The sequence below is a fragment of the Lithobates pipiens genome, unplaced genomic scaffold (assembly GCF_037356315.1).
Source record: "Lithobates pipiens isolate NorthernLeopardFrog02 unplaced genomic scaffold, aLitPip1_a1.2 Scaffold_35, whole genome shotgun sequence".
Taxonomy (NCBI): Eukaryota; Metazoa; Chordata; class Amphibia; order Anura; family Ranidae; genus Lithobates; species Lithobates pipiens.
The window spans coordinates 15,436,848-15,464,254 of record NW_027507811.1 but is presented as its reverse complement, the minus strand read 5'-3'; the positions used below and the strand labels follow the sequence as shown (position 1 = coordinate 15,464,254).

The 27,407-nt window shown below is 43.2% G+C and overlaps 2 protein-coding genes across 7 annotated transcripts in view; both read right to left on the bottom strand.

Moving 5' to 3' along the window:
* LOC143955556 (uncharacterized) overlaps nt 1-7,117 on the bottom strand; it is a 161,137-nt gene extending 154,020 nt beyond the window's left edge. For all 6 annotated transcript variants that reach the window (XM_077465626.1, XM_077465622.1, XM_077465629.1 and 3 more), the window contains exon 1: nt 7,042-7,117. The gene's annotated coding sequence lies outside the window, so the exon portion shown is untranslated. The remainder of the gene's footprint in view (nt 1-7,041) is intronic.
* The window catches only part of LOC143955512 (uncharacterized), a 103,767-nt gene that overhangs the window by 10,627 nt on the left and 65,733 nt on the right, over nt 1-27,407 (bottom strand). The window contains 5 exon segments of the mRNA XM_077465546.1: nt 5,986-6,127; nt 6,248-6,397; nt 6,512-6,609; nt 6,726-6,831; nt 22,873-24,203. Coding sequence (XP_077321672.1) covers nt 5,986-6,127; nt 6,248-6,397; nt 6,512-6,609; nt 6,726-6,831; nt 22,873-24,203 — 1,827 coding nt within the window.

Below are 27,407 nucleotides of genomic sequence, written 5' to 3'. Positions count from 1 at the left end.
TGCTGACTGGTACTGCTGGTGAGTACTGTTGGCGAGTACTGCTACTACCGCTGGTGGGTCCTGCTGACTGGTACTGCTGGTGGGTACTGCTGGGTGGTTTCCAACCCACCATTCCCGAGCATCAGTGTGCCAGGAGCCCTCGCTGGAGGAAGCATTCAGCTGCAGTAGAGAGGAGAGCCGATGCTTCCTGTATCACTCCTGTCACAGGCGGAGAACATTTGGTATCACCCCGCCTGTGATAGGATCCGGCGCTATACAGGAAGCACTGGCTCTGATCCCTCTAGTGCTGGCTCCTTTCGTTACACTGATGCTCGGGGATGGCGGGTCGGGGACCCACGATCTGGGCTTGCCGACCCGCCATCCCAAAGCAGGAGGTGGCGGGCCAAATCAGAGGGCGCCGTGGCCAAGCGGTTGGGCACCCCTGCCCTAGGGTCTAAAAAAAAATATATATATATATATATATATATATTTAATTTTTGGGGGTTATAGGCAATTTTCTAGGAAAAAATACTGATTTAAACACAAAATGTGGCCGAAAAGTCCTGGTCTGCACGTGACTAATACATGTTCAGATGATGTAATAATACAGTATGTATGTGAAAACTGCAATTACTCCATTTTATTTCCTATATTTTTATTTTAGGATTAATATCTTTGTAAAAAAAAAAAGAACTCATTTTCTTTATTATCGCACACTGATTATATTGCATGTAAAATAAAAAAGATGAAAAAATATAATGAAAAACAGCTACAGGTTGACAGTGTTTTAAAATGTATATTTTGCACAAAAGTACGAAAAGACAAAACTGAAAATTGATGCATAAAATAATAAAGTAAATATAGTAACTCTTTAAATATATTCGGATTTTCTTTTAAAGAGGAAGTAAACCCTGATGGGTTTACTTCCTCTTTTTTTCCCTGCAAAGGTAAAGCATAATGGACTACTATGCATCGCATAGTAGCTCATTATGTGTCACTTACCTGACACAGGAGCCAGCGAAGTCACCGCTGTCCCCTGTAGTCCACCGCATCCATGTTGCTGGTGGCGTCTCGCAGCTCCGACGAATCACAGCGGCGAAGCCGCGATGACGTCACTCCCGCGCATGCGCACGGGAGTCGCGTCTCGCAGCTCCGCCGCTGCCACTCGGCGAAGCCGCGATGACGTCACTCCCGCGCATGCGCACGGGAGTCGACAAATTTGGCAAATCCATTCATGGATTTGCCGCATTTAGTGCGCCTGCGCGCCGCTGTCTACAGCGCATGCGCCGTAGACAGCGGTGCCCATTTTCGGGCAAATATCTCCTAAACCATATAGGTTTAGGAGATATTGCTTGGACCTACAGGTAAGCCTTAATCTAGGCTTACCTGTAGGTCCAAGTTGTTTGGAAGGGTTTACTTCCTCTTTAACCACTACAATACAGGGCACTTTCACCCCCTTCCTTCCCAGCCCAATTTTCAGCTTTCATCGCTCTAGCGCTTTCAGTGACAATTGCGCGGTCATGCTACACTGTACCCAAATGAAATTGTTATCATTTTGTTCGCACAAATAGAGCTTTATTTTGGTGTTATTTATTCACGACTCCGTTTTTTTTTTTTTGCGATATAAGCGCAAAAATAGCGGAAATTTGGAAAAAAAACAATATTTTCTTTTTTCTATTTGAAAAGAAATCCAATAAAATCAAATTTTGTCATAAATTTAAGCCAAAATGTATTCTGCTACATGTCTTTGGTAAAAAAAATTCCGTTAAGTGTATAATAATTGGTTTGTGTGATCACGGACATATGTACGCAAATGATCATGTACATATGTGTGCAGGTGATCACGTACATATGTGTGCAGATAATCATTGGGACATGTGATTTTAGTGGGACATATGTGGGGGACATGTTTTTATTATTTGGGGACATGTATGTTTTGGGGACATGTGTGTTTTGGGGACATATGTGGGGACTGTGTTTGTACTGTGTGGTGTGTTGTGTGTTTACACTACACTGATGATCAGTGAGTAAAAAGCTGTAAAAAGCAGCCCATACTCACTGATCATCAGCCGGCTGCAGCGATCTGCTCTCCTCTCCTCAGCGGTGACTTCCGTGTGAGGAGAGGAGAGCCGATTGCCTAGCAACCGGCTGTTTGTTTACATCACATGACGGCCGTGATTGGACACGGCCGTCATGTGATCAGGAGGGCCAATCACAGAGCCCTCCTGCCGATCTGAGATGTGCCGTGTCCGGGTGACACGAGCACATCGGGATCGCGCCGCTGCGCGGGCACGCGCGCGCGCGCGCGATCCCGCTACTCCTGAAGGACGTTCCTGAACGTCCTATCAGGAGTAGACGGCTCCCACCCGGCCGTATATATGCATTGGCCGGGTGGGAAGTGGTTAAACAATTAGTAATATATACACAGGACTCATTGATTAAATATCCGTCATGTTGTGTGGGTGTTCTTAGGCACACCAAGGAACATGGCCCATTCTTGTAAATTTACACATCTGATGTCATCGTAGATTTTTCTTGCAAGAAAATCCATGAAATAAACTAACCAATCTCCCTATTTGTATCATTAGGGATCGAAAACTTCCTCTTCTCACTGGGGATTCCGCACTTGAGCCCGGTAAGTGCTCAGTGTGTAGAGTAGAGCCCAGATCTGAGTCCTCAGCCCTGACCAGCTGATCACAGCTCAGATTTATACTGCAGATCGGAACTTTCACTTTCACTGCCGGAGGATTCAACCACCAGGAATGGATGTACTAGGAGAGGATATTCAGAACTCATCAGATCCAGTCTCTTTCAGAGTTTTACAATGCGATGCTGAAAAGTCCCTAGTGTGATTGTCAGTGATGGCTTCAATATAAGCCCTACCCCCCAAATAAGCCCTACCCTGTTTCCCTGAAAATAAGACCTACAAGGACTTTAACTAGGGCTTATTGGGGGGGGGGGTAGGGCTTATATTGCAGCCATCACCGACAATCACTCTAGGTCTTATTTTTGGGGAAATAGGATAGCTCAGTACTATTTCATATGAGATCCGTGTTCCTATCATTTATTCCTTATGGGTTTATACCGATCGCACCGCACCCCTAAAAACTAAAACATTCTTACTATACCCCCAATGTACTGTGATGTGCTTTGTACACCACTTGGGACTATCTGACCCCCTCCCTAGGAGAATCTGAGGCTCGAAGGGGAACATTTGTCCTCTTGGGATGTCCCATCATCAGAGTCTCCAAGAAATAGAAGAAGACAAGGGAAGACTCGCTCCATCAAACTCCACCTAGAAATGAAATCTCACTTTTCCCGGGATGTGCCCCTTTGAAGAACAATTTATTGTCCTCCAGACGTTCTATGGACTCAACAGTTCCACCTGGAAAAGTCATCGTCCATTTGTCCATTATATCCATTAAGAATCAGCAGGTGGGTTCTCTCTGATGTCTCGGATTTTTTTAAATCTTTAAACCATTTCCCGCACTCTGAATGCAACGAGGCCGCTCTGCGGTGTGTCTTCTCTGGTGTTTCAGAAGGTTTCCTTTATGACTGAAAAATTTCCGGAACATGACTGACGCTCACCTGTGTGAATTCTCTGGTGTTGCACAAGGTGTCATTTCACACTGAAACATTTCCCGCACTCTGAACATGAATAGGGATGCTCACCAGTGTGATTTCTCCGGTGTTTAACAAGGCCTCCTGTATAAGAGAAAGATTTCCCGCACTCTGGACATGCATAAGGGCGTTTATCTGTGTGACTTCTCTGATGTTCAACAATTGCTCCTTCCTGAGTGAAAGATCCGGACCTGTGTGAAGTCTCTGGTGTTGCACAAGGTGTTCTTTCGCATTGAAACATTTCCCACACTCTGAACATGAATTAGGACGCTCACCCGTGTGGATTTTCTGGTGTTTAACAAGATCTCTTTTATGAATGTAGAATTTCCCGCACTCTGAACATGGATAAGGACGCTCCCCTGTGTGAATTTTCTGATGTATAACAAGTGCTCCTTCCTGAGCGAAGGATTTCTCGCACTCTGAACATGGATAAGGACGCTCGCCCGTGTGATTTCTCTGGTGTACAATAAGTCTTTCTTTTTTAAAGAAACCTTTCCCGCACTCAGAACAAGGGAAAGGGCGCTCACTGCTGTGAGTTCTCTGGTGTTCAGTAAGATTTCCTTTTTTAAGGAAACATTTCCCACACTCTGAGCAAGAGAAAGGACGCTCACCCGTGTGAATTTTTAGGTGTACAGCAAGTTCTCCTTTACGAGTAAAACTTTTCCCACACTCTGAACATGAAAAAGGACGCTCACCTGTGTGAATTATCTGATGTCTAAGAAGGTTTTTTTTTTCAATGAAACATTTCCCGCACTCTGAACATAAATAAGGATGCTCACCTGTGTGAGTTCTGTGGTGTATAATAAGGGTTGCTTTTTTAAGGAAACCTTTCCCACACTCTGAACAAGAGAAAGGACGCTCACCCGTGTGAATTCTTTGATGGGCAACCAGGACTGCTTTCCGAATGAAACTTTTCTCGCACTCTGAACATGGATAGGGACGCTCACCTGTGTGAATTCTCTGGTGTACAATAAGTTGTTGTTTCTGACTGAAACATTTACCACACTCTGAACACGGATAGGGACGCTCACCAGTGTGAATTCTCTGGTGCCTAAGAAGGTTATTGTTTGCAGTGAAACATTTCCCGCACTCTGAACATGGATAAGGACGTTTACCAGTGTGAATTCTTTGGTGCATAAGAAGGTTTCTTCTTTTAGTGAAAGATTTCCCGCACTTTGAACATGACAATGAACGCTCTCCTGTGTGAACCCCCTTATGGCTTGAAGATATCTGGGGGTTGGATGGATCTGTTGATCTGTGAGAACTTAGATGGACATCTGAAGTCATAGTATGGGATTTCTCAGAAGGTTCCTCAGGATTAGAAGGATCTGTGGATCTTGTCAACCAATCAGAGTTCACTTTCGGAGAATATTGTGGAATGTCAGTATCTTCTGTCTTACAATCTGGAGATATAATAAGATGTCCCTCCGATGTATTTATATTCCAGAAACACCGTCCATCTGCTGGAAAGCAATATTTAATATAAGTCATATCTGTTCTCATACATCTTGTATTCAGAAGTCATATGTATATAATGGGCATGATGGTGAGAGAGAGAAAACTGACTACAAGGGTGAAAAGAAAATGTGAAAAACAAATTAAACAATTTAACCAACAAATGGCAGTTTGATTGCCAGAGTAATCATCTAGGTAAGGAAAACTCCAAGTATGGAGGCCCATGTTTGAGAGCCTCACAATAAGTACAACAGGGTCACATGCAGCCCTCAAGTCCTACATTGTCTCTGATATATCAGTTGGATAAAGATAAGGAATTGTAGATAAATCCTTTACATGGTGTACAGTATCTCCTCCTCATTTGTTGGGAACATGACGTTATATTGAGGAACGGAGATGGACCTTTCATATGGTGTACAGTATCTCCTCCTCATTTGTTGGGAACATGACGTTATATTGAGGAATGGAGATGGACCTTTCATATGATGTACAGTATCTCCTCCTCATTTGTTGGGAACATGACGTCATATTGAGGAATGGAGATGGACCTTTCATATGGTGTACAGTGTCTCCTCCTCATTTGTTGGGAACATGACGTTATATTGAGGAACGGAGATGGACCTTTCATAGTCTTTCACAGGAACTTGTTCTAGCAGACTGGAAGAGCTTCTAATATTTGTAAGAATCACTGTAGAATGTTGATTTGGGGAATTATCTGCCTTTTGGAACAAAGAAGGAACTCTTTTAACTTAATGAATTATGGACACACTTTATGTGGCTTTTCTGTCCTCCCCCTGGATCAACTGCCACTTTGGATTTCTTTTTTTACTCAGTGGACATATGGTATATTTCAATCCATGTTTCAGTCTACATGCTTTATGCTTAGATAAGTAGAATGTGAACTTTCTGCATTTAGTGTTTATGACTTACTTGTGTCCTCATGTAGAGAAGATTCCTCCGGTTTACTTCCCATAATCCTCTCCTCCTCCTCCATAGACTGCTGATCTCCACTCACCAACCTCTCTTCTTCTTCCTCTTTATGCTCAACTTTGATGTCTTTCTGTTCTTCATTCTAAATTCCAGAGATGATAAAATATAACATCTGGAAACACTGCTGCCAATAATAAGAGATGACATAGAAGAATGTCCTCTTATAGAATTAGTTTTGAGTTTTTCGCCCAGTCCCATCTACCTGATCATTCTCTGTATAGTGGTGATCTTCCGATGTAGAATTCTTAGAATACAGAGGACAACCCTCCTCCATAGACTGCTGATCTCCACTCACCAACCTCTCTTCTTCTTCCTCTTTAACCTCAACTTTGATGTCTTTTCGTTTTTCACCCTAAACCCCAAAAATGAAAGAATATATTTGTAAAAAGGAGCAAGAGATGACATATAGGAATGTTACCCCATACCACAAATATGTTTTTAGGTCTACATGCTCAGTCCCACCTACCTGATGATGGTGGGGGATGGTGTGATCTTCCTGTGTGGAATCCCAGGAATATAGAGGACGGGGACATCTCTCTGGTGGGTTCCCATTACTGGATCCATCTGTAGGAAACACACACACTGACTGAATACATTGTTTCTATGTGTTTATCAGATGATGGGGGATCTAGGTGGACCCTCCGTACTGCTCTCTCCTTTACAATAAAGTCTCCTCTTACCCGGTGATGTGAGGGGCGGCTGATTGTCCATCATGACGTCCTTGTAGAGATCCTTGTGTCCTTCTAAATACTCCCACTTCTCCTTGAAGAAATAGACAGTGATATCCTGATACCCCACAAAAATCAGGAGACGTAATTAGGCTATATCAGGTCTATAAACCAGAGGCTCTGGATGGACAGTTGGATAAATAGCTCTATGTTTGGGTTAGAGATGTACTATAAACAGACATCACAGTGATTATGGAGGAAGAGTATGGAAATGATGGGGGGGGGGGGGGGGGTTACTGGGTATGAATAGAAAATAAGATCTTATTACCTCTGCCAGCTCTAACGTCTCCTCTCCTCCTTCTCCAGACTGACCTCTGACCCGGAACTTCCTGTCTGTAGCGTTTTGTTTGGTATCATCTCGCTGCTCGGCATTCTCCGAACAATAAGTGAGATCACCGCCTTGTGGATGTTTTTGGAACTGCGCCATATATATATATATATATATATATATATATATATACATACACATATATATATATATATATATATATATATATATATATATATATAAAAAATTATAAATTGACAGCTTCTCTTTGGTGCATTCTTTTTTTTTTGCATATTTTACTCCTGAGTGGATACTTGACAAATGAAAAGTTATCGTAAAAAATATAAATAAATAAAATAAATATGAATGAATATGCAGCATTGAAATAAATCGTTTTTTTTTTAATTCTCCCTACTTAAATAGTAAATATGTCTGTTTCTATAATGGGTTATTCTGATAATATTAATGGTGATATTAGGAATAATATTAGCTATAATAATATGAAAAGGGAAACCGAAAAAAACAACATAAATGTAAGCATATTTTTGATATATATGTACACTATATTGCTAAAGATATTGGGACACCTGCCTTTACACACACATGAACTTTAATGTAATGTCCACAAGGCTTAGGAGTGTCTATGGGGAATGTTTGACCATTCTTCCAGAAGCACATTTGTGAGGCCAGGCACTGATGTTGCATGAGAAGGCCTGGCTCCACTCTAATTCATCCCAAAAGTGTTCTATCGGGGTGAGGTCAAGACTCTGTGCAGGCCAGTGAAGTTCCTCCACCCCAAACTCGCTCATCCATGTCTTTATGGATCTTGCTTTGTGCACTGGTGCAGTCATGTTGGAACAGGAAGGGGCCGTCCCCAAACTGTTCCCACAAAGTTGGGAGCATGAAATTGTCCAAAATGCCTTGGTATGCTGACGCCTTAAGAGTTCCCTTCACTGGAACTAAGAGGCCGAGCCCAACCCCTGAAAAACAATCCCCACACCATAATCCCCTCTTACTGGCCTGACTGACCTGTACAGAGTCCTGCCGCTGTTCCCAATTCCCCAAACCTAACTCTAATTCCAGTCAAACTAGTCCCAATCCCCTAACCCTAGTCCCAGTAGTGTCAATCCCCTAACCCTAATCCCAGTCAAACGAGGGCCCAATACCCTAACCCAAATCCCAGTCAAATTAGTTCCAATCCCCTAACCCTAATCCCAGTCAAATTAGTCCCAATCTCCTAACCCTAACCCTAATCCCAGTCAAAGTAGTCCCAATCCCCCAAACCTAACCCTAATCCCAGGCAAACTAGTCCCAATCCCCTAACCCCAGTCAAACTAGTCCCAATCCCCTAACCTTAAATCTAATCTCAGTCCTCCTAATCCCAGTCCCAATCCCCTAAACCTAATTCCAGTCAAACTAGTTCCAATCCTATAATCCAACTAATCCCAGTCCTATAAATCATAATCCCCTAACCCTAACCCCACCTGGGGATCTGCCTTTGTAAACAAGGTGGATACCCATTCTGACAGCAGACATGTCAGAGATCTTCTGTTCCCAGTGATCGGGAACAGTGATCTCTGTCATATCCCTGGTAGCCCCTTCCTCTACCGTTAGAACACACTTAACCCCTTGACCGCCCCCTAGTGTTAACCCCTTCCCTGCCAGTGTAATTTTTACATTGATCTGAGCATTTTTATAGCACTGATCAATGAAAAATTTCACTGGTCTCCAAAAAGTGTCAACTGGGGTCAGATTTGTCCACCACAATGGTGCAGTCCCGCTAAAAATCGCAGCTCGCCACCATAACTAGTTGAAACAATAAAAAAAAAAATTAAAGTCCCTAAATCTATCCCATAGTTTGTAGACACGATAACCAATCAATATACGCCTATTGCGATTTTTTTTTTTTTTAACTAAAAATATGTAGAAGAATAGATATCGGCCTAAACTGATGAATGCATTTGTATATTTGTATATATTTTTATTGGATATGTATTATAGCAAAAGTAAAAAAAATATATTTTTTTCAAAATTGTCGCTCTTTGTTTATAGCGCAAAAAAATTAAAACAGCACAGATGATCAAATACCACCAAAAGAAAGCTCTATTTGTGGGGAAAAAAGGATGTCAATTTTGTTTGGGTACAGCGTCGCACGCCCGCGCAATTGTCATTTAAAGTGATGCAGTGCCATATCGCAAAAAATGGCCTGGTCATTCAGGGGGCAAATCCTTCTGGTCCTTAAGTGATTAATTACAGATATCTTGCCACAGGAAATACCTATACATTACTACAATATGAATTTCCGAACAGGAATATCAACAATTGGTGAAATTGTGAAGCTAACTTGTGATGCTATCTGGAATCTAAAAAATACATTCATGCCTATTCCAAATAAAGAGAAATTAAATGATGTTGCCCAGGAGTTCTGGAGCAAAACCAACTTTTCAAACTGCCTAGGAGCAAATGATGGAAAACACATAAGGCTAATAAAACCCTGTCACAGTCTTAGCCGATATTATACCTACAAGAAGTATTTTTCTGTTGTGCTAATGGCTGTCATTGATGCAGACTAGAAATTTTTCTTTATTGATGTAAGAGAATTTGGGAGCTCTGCAGATGCTACTGTTTTCCAGAATTCTAAATTCGGAAAGCATCTTGTAGCTAATCGACTCGACTTGCCGGAAAGCTGACCATTACCCGGGACATAAAGTCCAGATATGCTGATTGTTTTTGTGGCTGATGAGGCATTCGCTATCAATGAACATCTAATGAAGTCCTACTCGCAGAGGAATCTTGACACCCAGAAGAGAATCTTCAATTACCGTCTCTGTCGGGCACGTAGGCTAATTGAATGTTCCTTTGGCATTCTTGCCAACAAATGGCAATTTGGTAATGAATAAGTGCCGCGTCGCTGTGTGAGACGCGTCTACCTGTACCTGTTTGCCTGTCATGTGGTGTTATTCATGTTATGGATATTACAATAAAGAGATTCATCACTACCTCGTTGTGCAGCCATTAATTTCTTTTATCCATATTGCACGGCCGGCAAGCCAAGGCTAGCACCCCTGGGAGGAGTCCATTCCCCGGCCTCCCTGGTTCCATCACTCACCTGGAGCGGCATTTTCTTTTCCTATTCCTTAAACCTATCAACCTGAAGGCCAAAAATGCATGCAAATTAATTAAGGCAGCATGCGTGTTGCATAAAGTGGTATGGGATAGAGATGGCGTAAATTTTGAGAACACATTGACACACAATTTGGAACCTGCTGTTTCCTCCATGTCCGTGGTCCAACAGTGAGTTTCAGAATTAGGGATGAGTTGGCGGACTATTTTATGAGCCCTGCGGGTGCAGTAAGTTGGCAGGGAGATATGATTTAAAAAAAATAAAAAATTCTGCTATGTTTCAGTGACCATTTTCTCTTGTTGTTTTCATGCATATACTTTGACCGATAACTGCATATTGTTACTGCTTTTGGATATTTTTTTCTTGCTGTTTTGATTAAAGACATTAGATAACTGTTTACTTTGAGGTTTTTCTGTCTTTATTTAAGGTTACAACAATAATAATATTATTATTATTATTATTATACACGATTTATATAGCGCCAACAGTTTACGCAGCGCTTTACAATGTATAGAGGGGACAACACAATTATAGTACGGTTCAATACAAAAGGTACAGGAGGGCCCGGCTCGTAGAGCTTACATATGAATATGAATAATAATATGATAATTATAATTATTATTTTTTATTAATTATGATTAATTTATTATTAATATTCAATATGAATAATAATAATTACAATGATCACGGTTTGAGGGATTGGGACTAGTGGGACTGGTATTATGGTTCGGTTTGGGGAATTGGGACTAGTTTGACTGGGTTTAGGGTTAGAGGATTGGGACTAGGTTGGATTATGGTTAGGGTTAGAGGATTGGGACTAGTTTGGCTGGGATTAGGGTTATGGGATTGTGACTGGGATAAGGGTTAGGTGATTAGGACTAGTTTGACTGGGATTAGGGTTAGGTTTGGGGAATTGGGACTAGTGGGACTGGGATTATGGTTATGGTTAGGGGATTGGGACTATTTGACTGGGATTAAGGTTAGGGGATTGGGACTAGTTTGACTGGGTTGGGGTTAGGGTATTGGGACTGGGATGAGGGTTAGGGGATTGGGACTAGTTTGAATGGGATGAGGTTTAGGGGATTGGAACTAGTGGGAGTGGGATTAGGGTTAGGGGATTGGGACTATTTTGACTGGGATTAGGGTTTGGGTTACGGATTGAAACTAGTGGAACTGGGATTAAGGTTAGGGGATTGGGATTAATTTGACTGGGATTAGGATTCCGAAAATGGGACTAGTTTGACTTGGATTATGGTTAGGGTTGGGGAATTGGGACTAGTGGGGCTGGGTTTATGGGATTGGGACTAGTTTGACTGGGATTAGGGTTAGGTTTTGGGGAATTGGGACTAGTGGGACTGGGATTATGGTTAGGGTTAGGGGATTGAGACTAGTGTGACTGCGATTAGGGTTAGGGGACTGGGATTAGGGGATTGGGATTAGTTTGACTGGGATTATGGGATTGGTACACTTTTGCCAGATTTTGGTTTTCTAGGGAGGTCACTCCAGTCTGGCATTCCATCCTAAAGTCTTTTTGGTGCGGTTGGCATACCATGGATTATTTAAGTCCCAAAGTTCAGAGTGAATGAAGTCCTCTGGTTCGATTGCTGATGCATTGGCTCTAGATGCTCTTGCCACATGTTCAGCACTGGCCTGCATTTCTGGGTTGTCTGCCGCACCCATTCTTTGCACTCTCTTCTCCATCTCTCAACAGGATTTCCTGTATCCCAGCATCCTACACTGCACTGCGGTCATGTGACCTTCCCACAGCTTCAGGGTGGTTTTCAGGCACCTTTTAAAGCGCTTCCCATTCATTTCTATGGAGAGGGCCCTAAACATGCTCCAAAAATGCTGCTTGCAGGACTTTTATCAACGTCCCGCCAGCGCACAACCCCAGTGTGAAGGCATCCATTGAGATGCAGGGGAAGTGCTTTGGAAGAGCTTTTCAGGTGCTATTTTTAGCGCTAAAACGCCTGAAAAGTGCCCCAGTATGAAAGTAGCCTTTCTTTGATATAATTACCACTATACAGTACCTGTGTATTAGACATGAGCGCGCTGGAAAATTTTCCTTTGTTTAATTTGAAAATGCATTTGTTAGGTTGATAATTTTGTTTGTTCGTTTTTGTTGTGTTCGATTTGTCCCATTTCTTCGTGATTCGCTTCGTATATTCCTTATACTGGGTGGATTCGAAAAGTTCTTCTAACGCACCTGGTATAACTTCAGATGGACCCGAATTCATTGTGAAAAGTTTTGGTTGTTTAGGACGCAGCGGTCGCCCGCTCCTAAATAACCATAACTCATCTGCCAATGGCGGGATTCTCCCACCGGGGAACACCCATGTTTACCTGGCAAGTGATGGGACACGGGACCGGTTGCGTTTGGCAGGGGGTGGATTTTTTTGTTTTTCATACGAGTCTGCATTGATCGTGATTGACGTTGGAGGGACATTTATTTTTGGGGGTTTTTGAATAAAAGACTTGTCGAAAACTGTCTGGTTTTTTTTTCACTTTGCAAATTTTATGCTCATACTGATTCACAAGGAGGGGGGCCTTGTTAAAGGGGGGCTTACAGATTTTGAAAAATCACCCCCACAACCACTGGTCCAGGGTTGTGGGGAAGAAGCCCTTGTTCTCATCAACTTGGGGACAAGGCGCTTTGGGGGGGGGGGGAAGCCACCTTCCCCAAAGCATCTTCCCATGTTGAGGGCATGTGGCCTAGTATGGTTCAGCAGTGGGGGCACTTGCTCACTCCCTCCCCCTTTTCTGGCCTGTGCGCTTGGATAAAGGGACTGGTATGGATTTTGGGTGGGACCCCACGCCATTTTCAAAAAAATGAGGGCGTGGGTCTCCCATTAAAATACATACAAGAGCAAAGGGTCTGGTATGGAGCTTGGGGAGGACTCTGCGCCATTTTTTTCACACGTTTTGGTGTTGGGGTTCTTCTCAAAATCCATACCAGACCTGAAGGGCCTGGAACCCCCCCCCCCCCCCTTTCCCACTGTGTTTTTCTCAAATTCTGCTGACAGCGAGGAAACCTGCTGAAAGCAAATGAGTCATGTTAGTTAAGTGTAGCAATGTGGATTACAAATGCAAAGTACAACGATTCCCTGTCATTTCTATATATCATATTGCCCCTCTAGTGCCCAGAGTCAGTAACTGACATCATAGTCGCGAGCAAAAACCAAAGGGATTGTGGGATTGGTAGTTCCTCAGAATGGCAATTGCTTCGCATGACTATACATGGACTACATATCCCAGGGATCTTTGCTATCCTCTAGGACAGTGATGGCGAACCTATGACACACGTGTCAGTGCTGACACGCGTAGCCATTTGGGGTGACACGCACAGGATTTCATGCGATTCATCCTCGGCTCCTGCACGGCCGCCGAGGATGAGAGAATCTGTGCTGGAGGAACGGGGGGGGGGGGGGGCGGGACGTGTGATCTCCCCCGCCCACACTCACTTACTGTATCGCCGCCGCCCCTTTCTGAGCGCAGGGGCTGCTGGTAAGGCGTGCGTGCCGTGCGCACACACGTCATCAGCGCGGCGAAGGAGGACCCGCAGGAGAGGAGCGCGGGAACAGTGCGCGCCTCTCTCCAGTCAGGCCGGCACAGAGAGTCTACTCCTGGGACTGTCGGTTACGACCCCACCACAGCAGGGAACAGCGGAGTGCCAACGGGAACTGTGAGCGCCATTAGCAGAAACTATTGGGGTGCCATGGACTTGTAATTGCCCGCAATAACTGAGATAAGTGAGGGGGAGGTTGTGTTAGCTTGTTAGGCTAGTTAACCCCTAATTGGCTATCTATAATTCTATCTGTCACTGGCCCACTGATGGAGCACCCAAAAAATAAAAAACAAAGGTTAAGTAAAGGGAGTGGTAGTAGCAGTGGCCGACCCTTTCAAGAGACATGGAGCGAGATCTATGGCATTATAGAAAAAAATGGCAGATCATTTTGCGTTCTATGTACTGAAACGGTAGTAAGCAGAACGTGGAATATAAATAGACATTTTGAAACTAATCATTCCCAGATCTTGGAAAAAAGTGAGGATGATAGGAGGGAATACATTTCCAGGAAGCTACACCTTTATAAAAGCCAATCTAACTCCATCCTTAAATTTATAAAAGGCTCTACAAATTTAAACTCTGCAAGTTTGAGCATTGCTCACTCCATAGCTCAGCATGCAAAAGCGCTTAATGAGGGAGAATTTATTAAAGAAACTCTCCTAAGATGTGCGCCAGTTCTATTTCACGATATGCAGAATAAAGATGCAATTATTAAGAGAATATCTGAGTTACCACTCAGTAGAAATATCATAAAAGACCGAATAATGAGACTGAACACAAACGTACAACAGCAATTAAAGAGAGACATAAGGAATTGTAAATATTTTTCCATCTCTCTTGATGAAACTACTGATGTCACATCGCATGCTCAGTTGGCCATTATTGGTCGATATTCTGATGGTCACACAATGAGAGAAGAGTTGATAAAGTTAGTATCAGTGCCAACAAGTACATCAGGAAGCGAAATATGTAAGGTTGTTATGCAAACATTCTGCGACCTAAGCATTGATATATCTAAAGTTGTGTCAGTGACGACAGATGGTGCCCCAAACATGGTGGGGAAAAACGTTGGATTTGTGAAATTGTTTACAGAAGCTATTGGACATGCGATTGTGCCTTTTCATTGTATTATCCATCAGGAGGCTTTATGTGCCAAGGCAGGATTCACTGACTTAAATGACTTAATGTCAGTTCTAACAAAAATAGTTAATTTAATAGCTGCTCGCCCCCTTCACAAGCGAGAATTTTCAGCACTTTTACAGGAGGTTGATTCCACCTACAGTGGACTGCTGATGTACAATAATGTAAGATGGTTGAGCCGAGGCAAGGTTCTTGAGCGCTTTGTGGAGTGCTTTGAAGAAATGAAGGTATTTCTTGAAGAGAAGGATCTGGGAAACTTTCCTCAGCTCAATGATGATAAGTGGGTCAACACCCTGATGTTTTTTACAGATCTCTCTGTTCATGTTAATGAACTGAACTTAAAGTTACAAGGTTTTGGCAAAAGTATTGATGTTATGTTTGGATACATAAAAGCTTTTGAAAGTAAAGTAAAAATTTTCAAGCGAGATGTAGAAACTAAAACGTATAAGTATTTTCCTCGAGTACAAAAGCATTTTGAGAAGGCCAGTGCAGCTGTACGAAATGAAGTGGAACTCTTGCATATGAAGTACCAGCATGTTTTAGACTCGTTACTTGACCAGTTTACTGATAGATTTAGTCAATTTAGAAGCCTAGAACAGACCATGAAAATAATTAAGTATCCTGATGTAGTAGTCTACAATAGTTTGGAATTAAATGGTTTCCAATGGATGCAAATAGATGATTTGGAGATGCAGCTTGCAGAATTTCAAGACAGCATCTGGGCTCAGGTGTTTGTAGACTTGAGGTCAAAGCTTGAGAATCTGGAAAGGGGCCGCTTGGAGAATAAAGATGAGTGCCACTACGAACAGGAAATTTGGAGTGCCTGGAACAGACTACCAGACACTTTTAGCACCCTGACAAATATAGCAACAGCTTTACTCACAATTTTTCCTTCTACGTACTTTTGTGAGACCTTATTCTCAGCATTAAATAATATCAAAACCAACAAAAGAAACAGATTGACAGATGAGGTTAGTAGCGCTTTCTTGGGCCTGAAGTGTACAAAATACCAACCTTCAATTGAAGATTTAGCCAATGAAATTCAGCAACAAAAAAGTCACTAATAGGCAGGTTAGTTAAAGAATTCGCCCTCCCCCTCACTTATCTCAGTTCACGGCAGGGCTGTGGAGTCTGCTGCTTCCAGCTCCACGTCCTTATCAACATGCCGCTCCGGCCCGCCCCCGCTATGAATATTCATAATCTTCGCCCTCGCGTCACTAGGAATATTCATAGCAGGGGCGGGCTGGAGCGGCATGTTGATGAGGACGTGGAGCTGGAAGCAGCCGACTCCACAGCCCTGGTTCACGGCACCCCAAACAAGTTCAATAATATCAAGGGCAACATACGAAATCGACTGATGAACAAAGAAGTTACTAAGCAGGTATGTTAAATAATTTGTTTTTGGTTTATTAAATACAATTATGTATTGCAATTATACATTTTTGTAGTTTAAACTATAAATTGCGCAAAATTATGTTTTTTTGTCGAAGTGACACACCACGCGAGTTATGCTCGATTTTTTGCCGATTTTTGACACACCACGCCAAAAAGGTTGCCCATCACTGCTCTAGGAGATTGCTGGGAAGAGCTATAAAAGAGGCCAGAGACGCGCCCCGCGTTCTCTTCCTCCTGGGCCTTGTGTGTGAGACGGACCTCTCTGTACAGGGAGGGTGAGGTCACGGCCTACCACGCGGGGTACAACATTCCAACCCGACCGAGAAGTTTGTAGCACTGCTTGCTGTTCATCAGACATCTATACAGCATCAACTTGGCAGTTTCGACAACCCGTGCTTCATGCTTCGCATCAGGTGATCGTCACAGCGGATCCGCTGCAAGGACACCTCTGCGGGAGCCGCTGTTCAGAAGGCGTTGATTCGGCCTGGTCGTTGGTGAGAGGGCAATTGCCCACCTTTGCAAACCTTTCTTTGTTGTTTTACTGGGACACTGTGTACAGACAGCTTTACCTTGGGAACACTTTACTACACTTCTATTTGAACACTTTACATAGACACCTTTAGCCCCAACCATTCCAAGAAATACCATTGCCTTGTTACTGCAACTTATTGGATATAGTTAATTAGCTCCAACTGCCGGTGAAGACCATCAGGTCTGCAACGGGGACATTACTGTCATTACTGCTTAAAGGGCCCTCCTACCATTCTTGTTTTGCTTGATCTCGCATTAGGATTAAAGGTTAATTAGGCCGTCCTGGGTTTCCCTCTAGACGTGTTGCCAGAATTAAGGCTTAACTCTTGCTTATCCTTTCAGGTCACGTTCAAGTGGTATTTCATTGTACATACGTGTATATAATATGTTGTTATTGCCATACTGCTTTAACTTGTAGTATTGTCGAGGAATTCTTCTGCTGAGCTAGGACTGTTATGCAAAGCTCAGTTGATCTATTAGCTCCTCTGTGCAACAAGATTTTCTTTAACCACTTAAGCCCCGGACCAATTTGCAGCCAAAAGGACTAGGCCCCTTTTTGCGATTCGGCACTGCGTCGCTTTAACTGACAATTGCGCGGTCGTGCGACGTGGCTCCCAAACAAAATTGGCGTACTTTTTTTCCCACAAATAGAGCTTTCTTTTGGTGGTATTTGATCACCTCTGCGGTTTTTATTTTTTGCGCTATAAACAAAAAAAGAGCGACAATTTTGAAAAAAACACATTATTTTTTACTTTTTGCTATAATAAATATCCCCCAAAAATATATAAAAAATAAACATTTTTTCCTCAGTTTAGGCCGATACGTATTCTTCTACATATTTTTGGTAAAAAAAATCACAATAAGCGATTATTGATTGGTTTGCACAAAATTTATAGCATTTACAAAATAGGGGATAGCTTTATGGCATTTTTATGAATAATTCTTTTTTTTACTAGTAATGGTGGCGATCTGCGATTTTTATTGTGACTGCGACATTATGGTGGACACATCAGAAGTTTTTGACACATTTTTGGGAACATTGTCATTTATACAGCAATCAGTGCTATACAAATGCAGTGTTTCCTGCGTAAATGACACTGGCAGTGAAGGGGTTAACCAGGGGGTGGCAGTGTAGGGGTTAAGTGTGTCCTAGGGGCGTGTTACTAACTGTGGGGGGCGTGGCCGTGTGGTAGTGAACACTGATCTCTGCTCCAATCACAGGAAGCAGAGATCAGCGTCACTTGTCGCTAGGCAGAACGGGGAGATGCTGCCGTTCTCCCTCCCCGTTCTCCCTCCCCGTGAGACGATCGCGGGTATCCCCGCGGCGATCGAGTCCACGGGACCCGCGGTCGGACTCACGGGGTCCCGACCGGCATGTGCGCGCACGCGATGGCACAGCGCCAAATTTTAAATGGATGCACCCTGTATACCAATTTGCCTGTCCCTGCCATTCTGCTGACGTACATCGTCGTGCGCCGGTCGAGAAGTGGTTAAAGTTCATGTGCCTGCAAACTACAAAGGCAGGCGTCCTAATACTTTTGGCAAAATAAGATATGTTTCTATCTTCCTTGGTGGGAGTGGAGATGAGAGCACGAAGCCGTGTTCTCAGTCTAGGATGTTTCTCGGGGCTGCAGTTCTTCTGAGCTCCACAAGGTGGTGATCTCACTTCTACCAAGACAGGAAGTCTCTATGGAAGACAGGAAGTGAAGGCAGGCCTGATATAGTGTATGTGAGCTTTTCTCCAACTGACCACCAATGGGCAATTTTCATGGTGCTATCGGTATAACTATTGGACTAGCTCAGTACTATTTCATATGAGATCCGTGTTCCTATAATTTATTCCTTATGGGTTTATACCGATCACACCGCACACCCCTAAAAACTAAAACATTCTTACTATACCCCAATGTACTGTGATGTGCTTTGTACACCACTTGGGACTATCTGACCCCCTCCCTAGGAGAATCTGAGGCTCGTAGGGTAACATTTGTCCTCTTGGGATGTCCCATCATCAGAGTCTCCAAGAAATACAGGTGATACCTGAAAAATTTGAATATCGGCCAAAAGTTCATTTATTTCACTAATGCAACCTAAAAGGTGAAACTAATATATGAGATGGACTCATTACATGCAAAGCAAGATAGTTCAAGCCGTGATTTGTCGTAATTATGATGATTATGGTTTACAGCTCATGAAAATCCCAAATCCACAATCTCAGAAAATCTGAAAATTGAGAAAAAAGGTGCAATATTCTAGGCTCAAGGTGTCCCACTCTAATCAGCTAATTAACCCATAACACCTGCAATGGGTTCCTGAGCCTTTAAACCAGGGGTAGGGAACCTCGGCTCTCCAGCTGTTTTGAAAGTCCCATGAGACATTGCAGGACCCTAACAATCACAGGCATGACTCCTAGAGGCAAACTTTATACAATGAAGGAGAAGGGATCTCACCGCTCCAGGAGCACACATGTAGGCTGTAAACTGTCTCTTCGGAGGGGAAGCCTCAGGTGCTGGCTATTATCATTAGCAACAGACGAAAAACAAGCTCTGGACTGCCACACTCTTCAGAAGACCATAAAAGAAAGTGGTCTTCTGAAGAGTGTGGCAGTCCAGAGCTTGTTTTTCGTCTGTTACTAGAGGCAGACTCCTAGAGGCAGAGGCATGATGAGGTTTGGCACTCCTCTCCTCACTCCTCTTCTACATGTAAAAATCATAATTTGTTTGCTATAAAATTACCCCCAAACATTATATATATATATTTTTTAGCAGACACCCTAGGGAATAAAATGGCAGTCATTGCAACTTTTTATCTCGCACAGTATTTGCGCAACAATTTTTCAAACGCATTTTTTTTTTAAAAAAAAAGTTTCATGATTTAAAAAATAACAAAACAGTTAAAGTTAGCCCAATTTTTTTGTATAATGTGAAAGATGATGTTACGCCGAGTAAATAGATACTTAACATGTCACGCTTTAAAATTGCGCACACTCATGGAATGACGCCAAACTTCAGTACTTAAAAATCTCGACGTTTTAAAAATGCTTTACAGGTTACACCTTGAGAGTTACAGAGGAGGTCTGGAGCTAGAATTGTTGCTTGTGCTCTAACGCACGTGGCGATACCTCACATGTGTAGTTTGAATGGCGTTTACATATGAGGGCGGGAGTAACGCGTGCGTTCGCTTCTGAGCGCGAGCTCCTGGGGACAGGGGCGTTTTAAAAAACAAATTTTTTAATTTTATTTTTTATTTTACTTTATTTTTTGCAGCTTTATTTATGTTTTGATCACTTTTATTCCATCTATGTAGATGTAGATTCTATGGAATCTATGTGACAGGTCCTCTTTATGGAGAGATATGGGGTCAGTAAGACCCCACATCTCTCCTATGGGCTGGAAAGCATGAGATCGTGAAAAAAATTTCACAGATCTCATGCTGACAGCCGCGATCGCGGCTTTGTTTACTTCCGGGAACCCGGGCGTGACGTGATAACGTCGCACCCGGGCCTCCGACGGTCATAGAGATGACTGGTGACCATCTGGTCACCGGAAATCTCTATCGTCATCATCCGGCACCGGACGATTCTTTCTCCGGGTCCTCGATGGCACGGGAGAGCCCCGGAGAAGCACCGGATGGCGCGCGGGAGGGGGCGGGGGGATGTCCCCTCCCGTCGCCTGTAAGAGCGATCACTGCCGCTATGATCGTTCTTATGGTGCACAGAATCGCCGGCTGAAAACAAGGATATTCAGATATTCTTACTGAAAGTCCAGGACATCATATGACGGCCGTGGGCGGGAAGTGGTTAAATGGTCAGTAGGAATCACAATCATGGGAAAGACTGCTGACCTGACAGTTGTGTAGAAAACCATCATTGACACCCTCCACAAGGAGGGAAAGCCTCAAAAGGTCATTGCAAAGGAAGTTGGATGTTCTCAAATAAAGTTATGTGGAAGGGAAAAGTGTGGAAGAAAAAGGGTGCAAAAGCAGCAGGGATGGCCGCAGTTTGGAGAACATTGTCAGGAAAAGGTCGATCAAGAGTGTTGGGGACTTTCACAAGGAGTGGACCGAGGCTGGAGTCAGTGCATCGAGAGCCACCACACGCGGGCGGATCCTGGACATGGCCTTCAAACGTCGTATTCCTCTTGTCAAGCCACTCCTGAACAACAAACCACGTCAGAAGCGCCTTACCCGGGCTAAAGAAAAACAGACCTGGTCTGTTGCTCAGTGATGCATTGAGAGCCACCACACGCGGGCGGATCCTGGACATGGCCTTCAAACATCGTATTCCTCTTGTCAAGCCACTCCTGAACAACAAACCACGTCAGAAGCGCCTTACCCGGGCTAAAGAAAAACGGACCTGGTCTGTTGCTCAGTGGTGCATTGAGAGCCACCACACGCGGGCGGATCCTGGACATGGCCTTCAAACGTCGTATTCCTCTTGTCAAGCCACTCCTGAACAACAAACCACGTCAGAAGCGCTTTACCCAGGCTAAAGAAAAACAGACCTGGTCTGTTGCTCAGTGGTGCATTGAGAGCCACCACACGCGGGCGGATCCTAGACATGGCCTTCAAACGTCGTATTCCTCTTGTCAAGCCACTCCTGAACAAAAGACAACGTCAGAAGCGCCTTACCCAGGCTAAGGAAAAACAGACCTGGTCTGTTGCTCAGTGGTCCAAAGTCCTCTTTTCTGATGAGAGCAAATTTTGCATCTCATTTGGAAACCAAGGACCCAGAGTATGGAGGAAGAATGGAGAGGCACCCACTGCAAGATGCCTGAAGTCCAGTGTGAAGTTTCCACAGTCTGTGTTGATTTGGGGAGCCGTGTCATCTGCTGGCGTTGGTCCACTGTGCTTCATTAAGTCCAAGGTCAACGTAGCCATCTACCGGGAGATTGTGGAGCACTTCATGCTTCCTTCCGTAGACGAGCTCTATGGGGATGCCGACTTCACTTTCCAGCAGGACTTGGCACCTGCCCCACGCTGCACCAAAACCTGGTTCAATGACCGTGGGATTACTGTGCTTGATTGGCCAGCAAACTCACCTGACCTGAACCCCCCATAGAGAAGCTATGGGGCATTGCCAAGAGAAAGATGAGAAACCGAACAATGCAGAAGAGCTGAAGGCCAATATTGAAGCCTCCTGGTCTTCCATAACACCTCAGCAGTGCCACAGGCTGATGGCTTCCATGCCACGCCGCATTGAGGCAGTAATTGCTGAAAAAGTGATACGCCGCATCTGGGACACACGTGACAGGTCCCAGATGACTGTGCGGCGCCGAGCGGAAGTGATGTCACCAGCCCGGGCAATGAAGGAGGCAGACTACGAGGGACCCCCTAGCAACAGGCATTTAGAGGTAAGTAAAAAATTTTTTTTTCAATTATTTTTCTTTTTTTATGAATTTTAAGCTATTTATTTATTTATTTTTTTGGTGGGAACGCCACTTTAAGTTGTATTAGCATAGCTCCCAACTGTCCCTGATTTGGAGAAACTGTCCCGGATTTTGTCCCTCTGTCCCCCTCATTTTGGTCAGATCCATATAGTTGTATATAAATTGCACCTTTTATCTTTAAAAAAGTGTTTCCCAGTGCTAAACCTTTCATCCAAATTCTAAATTGCTGCATTTGTAAATTTTAAAAGCCAATATAAAAGGAATAGTAGTGGTATAAAAAGTCCTTGTGGATTTAATTAACCTTTTTTGGGGGTTAATGCTCCTTTAAGGGGGTGTGGCAGGGGGGCGTGTCCTTTGCCTACGTACATTTGCAAGTAGGTGTCCCTCATTCCCATCTCAAAATGTTAGTGAAATAAATGAACTTTCATTCAAATTTTTTTGAGTATCACCTGTAGAAGAAGACAAGGGAAGACTCTAGGACTGACATTTTCCGCACTCTGACCATGAAGAAGGACGCTCGCCCGTGTGAATTCTCTGGTGTTGCACAAGCTGTCACTTCACACTGAAACATTTCCCGCACCCTGAACATGAATAGGGATGCTCACCAGTGTGAATTCTCCGGTGTTTAACAAGGCCTCCTGTCTAAGAGAAAGATTTCCAGCACTCTGGACATGCATAAGGGCGCTCACCTGTGTGACCTCTCTGATGTTCAACAATTGCTCCTTCCTGAGCGAAAGATCCGGACCTGTGTGAAGTCTCTGGTGTTTCACAAGGTTTTCTTTCGCGTTGAAACATTTCCCGCACTCTGAACATGAATTGGGACGCTCCCCCGTGTGAATTTTCTGGTGTTTAACAAGGTCTCTTTTATTAATGTAGGATTTCCCACACTCTGAACATGGAAATGGACGCTCCCTTGTGTGAATTTTCTGATGTTTAACAAGTGATCCTTCCTGAGCGAAAGATTCTCCGCACTCTGAACATGAATAAGGGCGCTCGCCGGTGTGAGTTCTGTTGTGTACAATTAGACTTTCTTTGTTAAAGAAACCTTTCCCGCACTCCAAACAAGGAAAAGGGCGCTCACTGGTGTGAATTCTCTGGTGTTTAGTAAGATTTCCCTTTTTAATGAAACGTTTCCCGCACTCTGAGCAAGAGAAAGGACGCTCACCCGTGTGAATTTTAAGGTGTACAGCAAGTTCTGCTTTACGAGTAAAACTTTTCCCACACTCTGAACATGAAAAAGGACGCTCACCCGTGTGAATTATTTGATGCCTAAGAAGGTTTTTTTTCTCAATGAAACACTTCCCGCACTCTGAACATACATAAGGATTTTCACCTGTGTGGGTTCTGTGGTGTATAATAAGGGTTGCTTTTTTAAGGAAACCTTTCCCGCACTCTGAACAAGAGAAAGGGCGCTCACCCGTGTGAATTCTTTGATGGGAATCCAGGGCTGCTTTCCGGATGAAACTTTTCTCGCACTCTGGACATGGATAGGGACGCTCACCTGTGTGAATTCTCTGGTGTACAATAAGTTGATCTTTCTGAGTGAAACATTTCCCACACTCTGAACATGGATAGGGACGCTCACCAGTGTGAATTCTTTGGTGCCTAAGAAGGTTTTCTTTTTTAAGGAAACCTTTCCCGCACTCCGAACAAGAGAAAGGACGTTCACCCGTGTGAATTCTCTGGTGCATAAGAAGGTTTTTGTTTGCAGTGAAAGATTTCCCACAATCTGAACATGACAATGACCGCTCTCCTGTGTGAACCCTCTTATGGCTTGAAGAAAAGATCTGTGGATTGGATGGATCTGTTGATCTGCGAGAACTTGGATGGACATATGAAGTCATAGTATGGGATTTCTCAGAAGGTTCCTCAGAATTAGAAGGATCTGTGGATCTTGTCAACCAATCAGAGTTCCCTTTCGGAGAATATTGTGGAATGTCAGTATCTTCTGCCTTACAATCTGGAGATATAATAAGATGTCCCTCCGATGTATTTATATTCCAGGAACACCGTCCATCTGCTGGAAAGCAATATTTAATATAAATCATATCTGTTCTCATACATCTTGTATTCAGAAGTCATATGTATACAATGGGCATGATGGTGAGAGAGAGAAAACTGACTACAAGGGTGAAAAGAAAATGTTGAAAAAAAAAATTAAACCATTGAACCAACAAATGGCAGTTTGATTGCCGGAGTATTCATCTAGGTAAGGAAAACTCCAACTACGGCGGCCCATGTTTGAGAGCCTCACAATAAGTACAACAGGGTCACATGCAGCCCTCAAGTCCTACATTGTCTCTGATTCATCAGTTGGATAAAGATAAGGAATTGTAGATAAATCCTTTACATGGTGTACAGTATCTCCTCCTCATTTGTTGGGAACATGACGTTATATAGAGGAATGGAGATGGACCTTTCATATGGTGTACAGTATCTCCTCCTCATTTGTTGGGAACATGACGTTATATTGAGGAATGGAGATGGACCTTTCATATGGTGTACAGTATCTCCTCCTCATTGGTTGGGAACATGACGTTATATTGAGGAATGAAGATGGACCTTTCATAGGATGTACAGTATCTCCTCCTCATTTGTTGGGAACATGACGTTATATTGAGGAATGGAGATGGACCTTTCATATGGTGTACAGCATCTCCTCCTCATTTGTTGGGAACATGACATTATATTGAGGAATGGAGATGGACCTTTCATATGGTGTACAGTATCTTCTCCTCATTTGTTGGGAACATGACGTTATATTGAGGGATAGAGATGGACCTTTCATATGGTGTTAGTATCTCCTCCTCATTTGTTGGGAACATGACGTTATATTGAGGAATGGAGATGGACCTTTCATATGGTGTACAGTATCTCCTCCTCATTTGTTGGGAACAAGACGAGATATTGAGGAATGGAGATGGACCTTTCATATGGTGTACAGTATCTCCTCCTCATTTGTTGGGAACATGACATTATATTGAGGAATGGAGATAGACCTTTCATATGGTGTACAGTAATTCCTCCTCATTTGTTGGGAACATGACGTTATATTGAGAAATGGAGATGGACCTTTCATATAGTGTACAGTATCTCCTCCTCATTTGTTGGGAACATGACGTTATATTGAGAAATGGAGATGGACCTTTCATATGGTGTACAGTATCTCCTCCTCATTTGTTGGGAACATGACGATATATTGAGGAATGGAGATGGACCTTTCATATGGTGTACAGTATCTCCTCCTCATTTGTTGGGAACATGACGTTATATTGAGGAATGGAGATGGACCTTTCATATGGTGTACAGTATCTCCTCCTCATTTGTTGGGAACATGACGTTATATTGAGGAATGGAGATGGACCTTTCATATGGTGTACAGTATCTCCTCCTCATTTGTTGGGAACATGATGTTATATTGAGGAATGGAGATGGACCTTTCATATGGTGTCAGTATCTCCTCCTCATTTGTTGGGAACATGACGTTATATTGAGGAATGGAGATGGACCTTTCATATGGTGTACAGTATCTCCTCCTCATTTGTTGGGAACATGACGTTATATTGAGGAATGAAGATGGACCTTTCATATGGTGTACAGTATCTCCTCCTCATTTGTTGGGAACATGACGTTATATTGAGGAATGGAGATGGACCTTTCATATGGTGTACAGTATCTCCTCCTCATTTGTTGGAAACATGACGTTATATTGAGGAATGGAGATGGACCTTTCATATGGTGTACAGTATCTCCTCCTCATTTGTTGGGAACATGACGTTATATTGAGGAATGAAGATGGACCTTTCATATGGTGTACAGTATTTCCTCCTCATTTGTTGGGAACATGACGTTATATTGAGGAATGGAGATGGACCTTTCATATGGTGTACAGTATCTCCTCCTCATTTGTTGGGAACATGACGTTATATTGAGGAATGGAGATGGACCTTTCATATGGTGTACAGTATCTCCTCCTCATTTGTTGGGAACATGACGTTATATTGAGGAATGGAGATGGACCTTTCATATGGTGTACAGTATCTCCTCCTCATTTGTTGAGAACATGACGTTATATTGAGGAATGGAGATGGACCTTTCATATGGTGTACAGTATCTCCTCCTCATTTGTTGGGAACATGACGTTATATTGAGGAATGGAGATGGACCTTTCATATGGTGTGCAGTATCTCCTCCTCATTTGTTGGGAACATGACGTTTTATTGAGGAATGAAGATGGACCTTTCATATGATGTACAGAATCTCCTCCTCATTTGTTGGGAACATGACGTTATATTGAGGAATGGAGATGGACCTTTCATATGGTGTACAGCATCTCCTCCTCATTTGTTGGGAACATGACATTATATTGAGGAATGGAGATGGACCTTTCATATGGTGTACAGTATCTCCTCCTCATTTGTTGGGAACATGACATTATATTGAGGAATGGAGATGGACCTTTCATATGGTGTACAGTATTTCCTCCTCATTTGTTGGGAACATGACGTTATATTGAGGAATGGAGATGGACCTTTCATATGGTGTACAGTATTTCCTCCTCATTTGTTGGGAACATGACGTTATATTGAGGAATGGAGATGGACCTTTCATATGGTGTGCAGTATCTCCTCCTCATTTGTTGGGAACATGACGTTATATTGAGGAATGAAGATGGACCTTTCATATGATGTACAGAATCTCCTCCTCATTTGTTGGGAACATGACGTTATATTGAGGAATGGAGATGGACCTTTCATATGGTGTACAGCATCTCCTCCTCATTTGTTGGGAACATGACGTTATATTGAGGAATGGAGATGGACCTTTCATATGGTGTACAGTATCTCCTCCTCATTTGTTGAGAACATGACGTTATATTGAGGAATGGAGATGGACCTTTCATATGGTGTACAGTATCTCCTCCTCATTTGTTGAGAACATGACGTTATATTGAGGAATGGAGATGGACCTTTCAGATGGTGTACAGTATCTCCTCCTCATTTGTTGGGAACATGACGTTATATTGAGGAATGGAGATGGACCTTTCATATGGTGTGCAGTATCTCCTCCTCATTTGTTGGGAACATGACGTTATATTGAGGAATGAAGATGGACCTTTCATATGATGTACAGAATCTCCTCCTCATTTGTTGGGAACATGACGTTATATTGAGGAATGGAGATGGACCTTTCATATGGTGTACAGCATCTCCTCCTCATTTGT